This window comes from Enhydra lutris, unplaced genomic scaffold, assembly GCF_002288905.1.
Source record: "Enhydra lutris kenyoni isolate GAN:26980312 unplaced genomic scaffold, ASM228890v2 scaffoldscaffold7, whole genome shotgun sequence".
Taxonomy (NCBI): domain Eukaryota; kingdom Metazoa; phylum Chordata; class Mammalia; order Carnivora; family Mustelidae; genus Enhydra; species Enhydra lutris.
The window spans coordinates 35975424-35986790 of record NW_019154091.1 but is presented as its reverse complement, the minus strand read 5'-3'; the positions used below and the strand labels follow the sequence as shown (position 1 = coordinate 35986790).

At 41.3% G+C, this 11367-nt stretch overlaps 1 protein-coding gene across 1 annotated transcript in view; it reads right to left on the bottom strand.

Annotated features, from left to right (window-relative positions):
• Positions 1 to 1952: 1952 nt before the first annotated feature.
• LOC111142228 (alpha-2-macroglobulin like 1) overlaps positions 1953 to 11367 on the bottom strand; it is a 45780-nt gene continuing 36365 nt past the window's right edge. The window contains exons 27-35 of the mRNA XM_022495266.1: positions 9499 to 9573; positions 9162 to 9322; positions 7737 to 7953; positions 4493 to 4708; positions 4202 to 4326; positions 3963 to 4053; positions 3597 to 3665; positions 2425 to 2527; positions 1953 to 1993 (exon numbers count right to left, since the gene is read on the bottom strand). Of these exons, the coding sequence (XP_022350974.1) occupies positions 1953 to 1993; positions 2425 to 2527; positions 3597 to 3665; positions 3963 to 4053; positions 4202 to 4326; positions 4493 to 4708; positions 7737 to 7953; positions 9162 to 9322; positions 9499 to 9573 (1098 nt within the window). The remainder of the gene's footprint in view (positions 1994 to 2424; positions 2528 to 3596; positions 3666 to 3962; positions 4054 to 4201; positions 4327 to 4492; positions 4709 to 7736; positions 7954 to 9161; positions 9323 to 9498; positions 9574 to 11367) is intronic.

Genomic DNA, 11367 nt, shown 5'->3' with positions numbered 1-11367 from the left:
AAATCAGTCTCTTTCCAACTTCTATCCTGGGAGACGAAAAAAAAATCATGATACTCAGAAAATCTTCACAAGTATAGAGGAGCTTTTTCTTATCCATTTATTTTTTAATTTTTAAAAATAGGCTTCCCACTGAGCAGGGAGCCCAATGTATACCTTGATCCCAGGACCCTGGGATCCTGATCCAAACCAAAGGCAAATGCTTAACGACTGAGCCACTCAGGCGCCCCTAATTATTTTTTAAAAGTTATTTCTATGCCAATGGTGGGGCTTGAACTCACAACGCTGACGTCAAGAGTCCCATGCTCTACTGACTGAGCCAGCCAGGCCTGTCCTTGTTTTTTCCTATCTAGAAAAAAATCTCACAAAAGCATGATGAGATTATTAATAGTGTTATCTCAGGGGAATAGAATCAGGTAATTTTTATTTTTCCCTTAGTATTTTTATATAACAAAGATGTAGAATGTAAAAATAATTTTAAAAATTCATCAATTTTAATCAGAAAAAAATATTGTTTTTAAAAATCACATAGAGGGCTGCTTGGGTGGCTCAGTTGGTTAAGCATCTGACTCTTGATTTTTGGTCAGGTCATGATCTCAAGGTCTTGAGATCAAGCCGTGTCATCTGGCTCCATGCTCACTGGGGAGTCTGCTTCTCTCTTTCTCCCTCTGCCCCTCCCCCTATTCATGCTTTCTCTGTCTCTCTGTCTCTCTTTCTCTAAAATAAATAAATCTTTTTTAAAAATAAAAATCACCTGGGGCGCCTGGGTGGCTCAGTGGGTTAAAGCCTCTGCCTTCGGTTCAGGTCATGATCTCAGAGTCCTGGGATCGAGCCCCGCATCGGGCTCTCTGCTCAGCAGGGAGCCTGCTTCCTCCTCTCTCTCTGCCTGCCTCTCTGCCTACTTGTAATCTCTGTCAAATAAATAAAATCTTAAAAAAAAATTTTTTTTAATTAAAAAAAATAAAATAAAAAATAAAAATAAAAATCATCACATAGACATCCTCACACAAATTCCACTATTAACTTTTTCTGGTGTGAACTATGGAGATTATTCTTCTTCCTTTCAGAGTCTGGGACAAAAAATGAGTGTGCCAGCCTGGCTCAGTCAGAAGAGCACGTGACTCTTGAGTCTTGTGAGTTTGAGCCCTATGTTGGGTACAGAGTTTACTTAAAAAAAAAAAAAGTTCAAGACAAAAAAAAAAAAAAAGAAAGAAAAGGAAAGGAAAGCCTACTTTCTTTCTTTCTTTTTTTTTTTAAGATTTTATTTATTTATTTGACAGACAGAGATCACAAATAGGCAGAGGCAGGCAGAGAGAGAGGTGGAAGCAGGTTCCCCTGCCGAGCAGAGAGCCCGATGCGGGGCTTGATCCCAGGACCCTAGGATCATGACCTGAGCCGAAGGCAGAGGCTCTAACCCACTGAACAAGCCAGGCGCCCCGGAAAGCCTACTTTCTATCAAAAACTAGCTACCAGGGTACCTGCATGGCTCAGTTTTGTTTTTTTTTTTAAGCCTAGTTTAGAGATTTTATTTATTTATTTGACAGACAGATCACAAGTAGGCAGAGAGGCCGACAGAGAGAGAGAGGGGGAAGCAGACCCCTGCTGAGTAGAGAGCCTGATGCACGGCTCCATCCGGGACCTTGGGATCCTGACCTGAGCCTAAGGCAGAGGCTTTAACCCACTGAGCCACCCAGGCACCCCTGCCTGGCTCAGTTTTAAGTGTCTGCCTTCAGCTCAGGTCATAATCCCAGGGTCCTGGGATCAAGCCCCACCATCAAGCTCCCTGCCCTCTGCCACTTACCCTGCTTGTGTTCTCTCTCACTGTCTCTCTGTCAAATAAATAAATAAAATCTTTAAAAAAAAATTTAGCTTCCAAAAGACAATAACAGTAATTCAGAAGAAGTTCCCCTTAACTTTTGAATAGTATCACCCTACCCTAAAAGCTCACCCTTACCTCATTCACAGGGGTCAGAGTACTGAACTGTTGCCCGTTCATCTGTAAAATGAAATGACATGTATCATTATGTTACAGGCCTCATGCATTCAAAGAGAAAATACTTCATGAAAACTACTGCTTTAACCCTTTTCAGAGGATCCCTATAGGTTATGAGCATATTAAGAATTACAGGAAAGTCCCAAATACTAATACTGTGGTAAATTATTAATCATAGCAAAATATCAGAATAGTTAGTCCTTAAAGAACAATGGTTTGTATAGTTTCTTTTGGTCTATGTACCATATCTGATAAAATATCCCAGTGTAGAAGATTTAAAAATGATATACAATTAAATTATAATGTTTTAGAAGATTGAATAATGTAATTATGTGCCACTTGGATTGGGAAGCTGTATTTGTAAAATAAAGATCCATGTCATGAAGAATGAGGCAGAAATATGTTGGGAGACACAAGTAGATCTCAGCCTTCACCTGGGAGGTAGTAGTCATAAACTGTGATGGTTGCTGGTTTTAGGTTAGTGACTAACACACTTTGGCTGATGGTGAAAGTATAGGTCTGAGTCTTCTTACTCAGCTGTGGAGAAGAAAGACAAAACATCATATTAAAACTAAAGTGAAAATAACACTCTCTATGTGGAGGTTAAAAGACTCTTGTCTTGGGGTGCCTGGGTGGCTTAGTCAGTTAAGTGTCTGCTTTCAGTTCAGGTCATGATCCCCAGTCTGGTCTCCCTGCTTCTCCCTTGCCCCTCCCCCCCAGCTTGTGCACATATGCTCTCTCTCTGACAAATGAATAAATAAATTCTTTTTAAAAAAATAAATAAATAAACCTCTCTCGTCTTCACACAAATTTTCTGAAACCTTTCTACCTGTCCCTTCTGCCCCATGCTAGTCTTAAAGATACTGGCTTCTGCTGACTTCCTGACTCTTTCTTCTTAGGAGCTTATAGCTCCCTCGCTCTTCAGTAAATTGGTCCCCTCTGTTCTTGGTCTACTCTAACCTGTGGCTCCTCCACTAAATTAACTGAAGTGGCCAAAGAAACAAACTTTCATTTTATTTCAACAGTTCTATACTCCCTATTAGCTTTATCTCTTCATTGCAGTCTGATCAAATAATGTCTCCTCAAAGAAGGCTTCCCCGACCACTTTTTTTTAAAAAGTCACATTCTGGGGTGCCTGGATGGCTCATTTGGTTAAGCAACTGCCTTCAGCTCAGGTCATAATTCTGGAGTACTGGGATCAAGTCCCTCATCGGGCTCCCAGCTCCACGGGGAGTCTGCTTCTCCCTCTGACCTTCTCCTCTTGCATGCTCTTTCTCATTGCCTCTCTCTCTCTCTCTCTCTCTCTTCATTTAAATAAATAAAATCTTTAAAAAATAAAATAGTCACATTCTGGCCACACATTTTTAAATGACATAGATAGCTCATATTCCATATCTGTTAGGCAGTACCTCCCTGGAGGTGAATAGGAGTATTTTATAGAATACCAGCATGGAGGCAGAATTCATTTTCTGGCTGTGGACTCATTCTCTCTCATTCTTTCCTTTCCCTCCTCCCTGTGCATGTGACACTAGTACATAGAGATTAGAAGGGAAGTTGCAAAGCTGTATAAGCAAGCAAGCTCTTAGGTTCATTTCCGAATACCTACCTCTTCCAAATAAATATTCAGTACGTCAGTTCCAGATTCAACCTTCTTCACCAGAGGCTGTTGGAGAAGCTGAATAAAAAGGGGATAATAAAACAGACGAAGATCCAGAGCCTTCCCTATGACCTAGGGTAATAACCAAAAGCTCTTTCATGATCAAGGGAATAATAAATACCATGGAAAGGTAAGAAAAAGGAACCAAGACTATTCCAGTTTCCATTTTATATTTCTGATGCACTTTTGTAGTCCACTAAGATAATGCAGTCATGAGTTGTATGTATGTACCGTGATGCCCACTTCACCAGCTTTTTAGGGATAATGTTGGGTCCTCTTGGGGCTAGTTAAATGCAGAAAACAGAACAGACTTACTAACTGATTGGTGCCCTCCATGGGACTGAACCCGGAAAGCATCTTCACTTCTACAATGACCATATTGGAAGAGCTGCTACTGCCTGCATAACTAAGGGCAGAAAGGAGCACATCAGTGTGAACCCATCATGTTTCCTCTAGCATACTCTGTATCCCCAACAGACACACACACACACACACACACACACACTCAGCTTCTGTGATCCAGGCGCCCCCACCACCAGCTCAGCTCTTCTCACCTGGTATGCACAGTAAGTGTCAGGCATCGAGAAGTAGCTCGCTCACATCTAGCTTTCCCCATTTCTGCACTAAGACCAAAGGTGTCCGCAAATTTAGGAGGAGGAATATGGTATTCCAGCACCGTCTAGTAGGGGGAAATAGAGAACCAAATCAGAGTTGGGAAGAACTTTACCGCACAGTCCAAACTATTCCCTTTACAAGTAAGATTGTAAGAGTCCCTCTACTGGAGGCAAAGTCGTCCTCAGATTCTCCTTCCCAATGCATGCTTGTTCCCCTGGACCGCTGCTTACCTGCACATAGACGCAGCCCTGGCCTGAGGCCTCCAAAGTGTACACCCCAGGGACATTGGGCAGACTCTCCTGCTGAAGTACCAACCGGTTGGCGGCCTGAATGTTGAAATTGTGCTGGAAATCCTCAGTGGATGTTACAGCCAGGCTAACCTCCTCAGATGACACATAGGCAGTAGTGGCGTATTTGGCAAGAGCTTGGAGAGCAACTACAGTGTCCTAAAGAAAACAACCGAGTATACGCTTATGAACCGAGCCACTGGTATTAACCTCAAACAACCCTATACCCTACACATCTGGTTGCTGTTCCCCAGCGTGGACGAAACCTGCTCTAAGTAACTAGGAACCACATTCACCAATGCTGCGGAAGCTGACATAGAGATCATATCTTGCCTGTAGAGAATATTGCCATCAAGCTAGTATTAAACGTCTATAGGTCACTAGGCTAATCTCATATTCATATTCAACCAAGCCTAGCTTCAGAATGAGTTAGGGTTAGAAGCCAGTGGATAACTGTTCAGTATATATTTTGCAGTTTCCTTATTTGGAGAGGAAACAGCAGTGACATGATAGCCCTAAAAACTGCACATTCTTTGAAGTTATCTAGCTGTGCAATGATCTTCTATGGCACAGCTGGGATCCTTTCTTGCAAGCCCTGTGCCATGTGACAATCTTTTCTTCATTTGGGTATAAGACAGATAAACTGCCACTAAGAGAGCATGACACTGTGTACTTGGGACTTCTCCATTCTGAAAACATGATTTATATATATTACAACGAAAGGAAAGACAAAAAAGAAAGAGATGTTCGGAAAATTGTTGTATTTTACTGATACAAGTATATCTACATGCTTGTGTAGTACCCACAGACCAAGGAACCTCACTTCTTCCTCTCCCAAATTAAAAAGACATCATACTGTCATATAAAAATGGGAAGATAGGTCGCTGGGGACCTTCCCTAGGGAAGCTGGGAATCAGTGAAAGCTTTGCAGTTAACCATAGACAAACAACTTTTTGTCTACTCTCTGTGAACAGGGTCCAAGGAGGTCCTTATTGCTTGAGTATGTGGAAACAATTCAAGAAATGAGACCTCATCATTAGCTGAAAAACCCATGTGGGTGATATGTGACTTCTTGTAATAGCTAAGGACTTTATTGAAAAACAATTTTGACATATGTGTCACTGAGTGTTCTAAACATCTTACCCACTGCTTTCTAAAATTGTATATCATAATTATTTAGGGCTCAGCAAGAAGAAGAAAGCCGTTCCTGATCTTTGGCTAAAAATTTCCTTGAAGTAAGGAAGTAGGGTACCATATAATTTCTTACTTATTTTTAATTTAATTTTATTTTTAAGATTTTATTTATTTATTTGAGACAGAGAGAGAGTGTACAAGCAGGGGGAACAGCAGACAGAGGGAGAGGGAGAAACAGGTTCCCTACGGAGCTGGTAGGGGGGCTCAATCCCAAAACCCTAAGACTGAACCCAAGCTGAAGGCAGATGCTCAACCAACTGAGCCACCCAGGTGCCCCCACAGAATTTTTTAAAAATTCCAATTAAGTCTTTATCATATTCAAGCTCAGTGCTTTTAACATCTTTACTAAACATTGTATCAATTAAAATCTATTCTGTTTCCAGGTGCAATCTACATGTTATATCCTCAGTGAAACTCCCTAGTTTCAACAAGTCAGAATATAATGTTTACAAAAAATAAGAAATATGGTTTTTTGATTATTTTGTTTTCTCAGTGAATTAGACATGTATTTGATACCATTTGAAGAGCAAATAAATTAATGACTACACTCTTTATGATCATTTAAGACAATTTTTATGATGGTATTCGAATTTATCATGTAGTTCTACTCCTTCTTCCCTTACTGCCACCCTACTAATTCAATTTCTCCTTACCCCTAACCTGGGCAAATGAAGTAGTGTCCTTCAAATCCAGTGTCTACCTCCACTAAATCACCCCCTACACCAATAACAGGTCATTTTCTCTGAAACAAGGTAAAAAAAGTTAATAGCTCCTCAGAATTGGGTAAAATCTCGAGTCTGATATGAAAGGGCCCCCTTGGTATAAAACTGCTTTACCATTCTAAACTGAAGTCCCATTATGCTTTAGCTAACCCAGTTTCCCCAACAGTCATTCTGGACTTTTGCAAACTGTTGTCTTGCACAAGCCATTTCTCCTTCCTTTCAATAGCTCTGACTCAAAATCATACATACCCTTTTATTTTATCTATCTATTTTTTAAAATCTATTTTTTAAGTAGGTTCTACACCCAACGTGGGGCTTGAACTCACAACCCAAGGACAAGAGTCACATGATCTACTGACTGAGCCAGCCAGGCATTGCTACATAGCCTTCTAGATCTATCTCAAATGCCATGCCCTTGAAGACCTCTCTTATCCTTCAAGTTTATGGAAGCTCTCTTTCCCTTTTGAAATGTGCTGTTTTGTACCTTTTGTATCTTATGTTATATAACCAAATCCTGCTCTGTAATTCTAGAACTTTTCCTAACTTTACTTCTAGTTTATAAACTTTTAATTTTTTTAAAGATTTTATTTATTTATTTGACACAGAGAGAGAGAGCGAGAGCGAGAGAGAGAGAGAAAGCACAAGCAGGGGGAGCAGGAGAGGGCGAAGTAGGCTGCCCGTCAAGCAGGGAGCCCAATGTGGGGCTTGATTCCTGGGCCCCAGAAGTATCACCAGAGCCGAAGACAGGCATTCAATTGCTGAACCACCCAGGCACCCCCTAGTTCGTAAACTTTTTTAAAAGTAAAGATTATATATCTTATTGGCTTCCCAATACATTCAATAGTAGAAGGAAGTAAACCTGTAAAACCTTGCTTTTATGCTTCCAATCCCATAATTGGCTTTTAATCTATAATTTAGCTATAATTATATATGTCTTATTCACATGTGGTAAAACATTGATCTCATGACATTTCATACTCTAAAAAGAGAAAGAGCATTAAATGCATATAGTACTATATATGTGTTCACATGACCCAATGTTATGAATCCTGTATCTTTTTCACATGCTTTTCTCCCTCCCTATAGAATTATAAGTCCCTTGACCTAGAAGTCAAGGGCAACAGCTTTGGTTTTTTTCCTCTCCCAAATATATATAAATATAGGTCACTAGGCTAATCTCATATTGAGCTCATTGTTGTTGTTGTTTTTCTTATCTCTACACAGGACCTAATAGTACCTGAAAAGTGGCAGTTGGAGAGCAAGCTATTTACCTGAGTAGAAGAGAAGCCTCCATATGCATTACGTTGCTTGGCCAACCAAGCCACTATGGCAGTGGCCTTGGCGATCTCCTTTTGAGTCAAGCTGGCTTTGCTAAGCTGGGCCAGTAGGACATATGCTGTCAGTTCCACATCTACAGCCTCAGGCTGAGACCAAGGTCTGGCATCCAGGGATGGAGCAGGCTTTGGGCTCCAGTGAATGGACTCTCCTATGGGAAAGCAGCACAATTAGGAAGGTCCTAGAAGGAAATGATTTCTCATATTCAATTTGTAAATGCTGTATCTTAGAGCAGAGCAAGTACCAACCAAAAATGAAACATGGGTTAGAAAAACATATTTCTCAATATCTTCTGATATATTAGCCATAATGTTTACATAGGGATGTGTGTACCTAAGTGTGTATGTAGAGCCATACATCATTCCCCAAGATGAAACTGACACTATCAATAAATGCTTTCCACCAATTACATGAAAACCACTCTTACTAATTTATAAATTCTCATGCTAGTGGAGATAGGCAAGTAGGAACATATAAGAATCTTACGTGTCTGGGGGCATTTTTTTGGCTTATAGAATTTTAATTTTTCAGGCTTTCTTTTATCTAATCAGAAGTTTAACATTTTTTAAAAAAGACTTATTTATTTTAGAAAGAGAGAGAGAGTGTGTGCCCTCATCGGGGTGGGGCAGAGTGAGGAAGGAGAGAATCCCAAGCAGAGTTCCCGTCCAGCACAGAGCCTGACACAGGCTCCATCTCACAACCCTGAGATCATGACCTGAACTGAAGCCAAGAGTAGGACCACTGGGATGCCTGAGTGGCTCAGTCAGTTAAGCGTCTGCCTTTGGCTCAGGTCATGATCCCAGGGTCCTGGGATCAAGCCCCACATAGGGCTCCTTGCTCAGCAGGGAGCCTTCTTTTCTCTCTCACCCTGCCTGCTTGTGCTCTCTCTCTCTGACAGATAAATAAATAAAAAAAAAAAAAGAAAAAAAAGAGTAGGACCCTTAACTTACTGGGTGTGGAGTTTGCTTAACATTCTCTCTCTCTCTCACCTTCTGCCCCTCCCCATGCCTCTCTAAAAAAAAAGTCTCAAGTTTAACTCTTACCCAGTCAACCTCAGTGATCTCATACCAAGAAACTGTTACAGACCTACAAAGGGGTGATTTTACAATGCCCAGGTTTTCTGACTAGCTTCCACTGTCTCTTTCCTCTTCGTGTTAAACGTATAACAATACCTTTTAAGGACTTCCATGGGCTTTCTCACAAAACTCTCAACAATGATTTAATGACTTTACAACTCTTCTTAAAAGGAATCCTATATATGATAGAATATATGTGGGACTATGGGGACTGAGAAAAACTATAGGTAACTCAGAACATATTTTCATAATTTCAAAAAAACTCCTAACCCAGTCAACATATCTGAGATAATAGCCTGCTGGTCTAACTTTTCAAGGAGAACGTTTCTGATGTCCATCTCCCCAGCCAGAGAGAATGTATAAGCTAGGAGGGCCTGTGCGTAGAGGCTGGTAGTGGAGGAAACTGAGTCTTTGAGGCACTGCAGACCCTGACTCACCATCGGGTCCTGGAAAGTAAGATGAAGAACTTAACTGATAAGGCATTCCTTGGAAAATGGGAAGTGATGAGAGAATCGTCATATCCTTTTTGAGTTTACAAGGGTGAATAGGGATTAAAAGTAGGTGAATTCCTCTAGAACTAGGCACAATAAGGATATAAAGAGGAGGAGCTAGAGACACTCACATGTGTGGTTGTTCCCATCTCCAGCAATGCTGCTGTGATGTACGCAGTCAAGGAAATCTCATCATCAACGCCGCCCTAGAGGGTGACAGAGAGATGGGTCAGGGCAGCAGCCAGCATGGCCTATGTGAGAATTGTGTGCAATTTGCAAAAAGGCATCCCCTCCGAATGGGTGGATTACTTAAACAAACAAGCAAACAAACACAGCCCAGGGGATAGGGAGACAATCTCTTATTCTCAGCTTCTTACTCAATCCGTGTCTCCTCAAATGGACATCCACTCAAGAAGAAAAAGGCCCACCCTCTTCTCCAGGAGAGACTAGGTGACATTTGCCTTGTTTAATGCTTTTCACAGAAAGATATTAGCAAGTTTTTAAAAACAGCTAATCTAAATTGTTATCCTCATTTTATAGATAAGAAAAAAAAAACTTAAAAGGTTAAAGGCTTGCTTGAGATTACACAGCTAATAAGCAGCAGGACTAGGATTTGAACGCAGGGAGTTTAGTTATGGAGTTCCCGCACCACACCACTGACCTTGCTACACAGGGGATGAGTTTCTTAAAAGACTGGCCAGGTCTGGTAAGAAAGGAAGAGGAAAGATCTCTGGGATCTTGGGGTCCAGCCCTGGCTTGGGCTCCTCCCACGCGTACTTCACACAGTGCAAAAGAGGAGAGAGCCTCAGGGGCACTAATAAAATCCTACATAAGGAAAACCAGTGAATCCTATATAGAGACTTTTTTTTTTAATGCCCAAGATTTTTAATCCAGGCCCTAGAACAGCACTGTAAATGATTTCTCAAGCAACATACCCACAGATCTTTCTTTCACTGGGTATATTCTGAATTGAACAAATTCTCTGGAAGCATCCACACCTCAACCTGTGTTTAGGAAGGGGCAAGGGCAATGTAGCGAACAGACCAGAGCAGTGCCTCTGGAGGCCAGCGGCTGTTGTTCAAAGGACAGTCCTACCGTCCATTAGCATTCACCTTGGGCAATTCACTTAATCTCTGCTCCTTAGTTTCTCTCTCTGTAAAACGGGATTAATAATGGTATACCAGCAGCTAGCTCATTAATTTGTTGTAAACATTAAATAATATCAAATAAACAAAGTGCTTAGAACAGTGCCTGGCACAGAGTAAACCTCTTACAAAAAATACTGGGCCGCCTATCAGTCTTCACCAGAGCAGATGGCCTTGCTGCAGATTTAGGGAAATAGTAAAAAAACTTCTAGAGAGAACTTTCAGAGAACTTCTAGTCCAGTGGTTCTCACACTTCCACAAATATCAGAACCACTTCAAGGGCTGGTTAACACTGCACGTGTATTTACTTGTATTTTTATATTGTGAATTTTTTCAGTGGAGACCTAGTACTTATTAAGTGTATGTTCCTGATTATATAGTTCTTGCTTTATTATCACATAAATCAGTCTTCCTGATTCCAAAAGCAGTACACATACGCACAAATACACACATTTGAAAAAGACCGCTCAAGGGCTGGTTAAAAGTACAAGTTGCTGACCCACACTCCCAGGGCTTCCCAGAGTAGGTTCAAGGTAGGACTGGAATTTGCATTTCAAACAAATTCTCAGGTGCTGCTGATGTGGCTGATCTGAGGACCACACCATGAGAGCCACGTGCCAGTACATATTCCCATTCTACAGATATGGAAGCTGAGTCTGAGACTGGTTAAGTATGGTGACCAAAGTCATCTGGAGCCAGGGTTGAGACCCGAAGAATGCTGCTTCCCGGGCTTATGCTCTTTTGATTCTGCTCAGTCAGAAATGCAAATTCTGGGGTGCCTGGGTGGCTTAGTGGGTTAAAGCCTCTGCCTTCGGCTCAGGTCATGATCCCAGGGTCCTGGGATGGAGCCCCGAA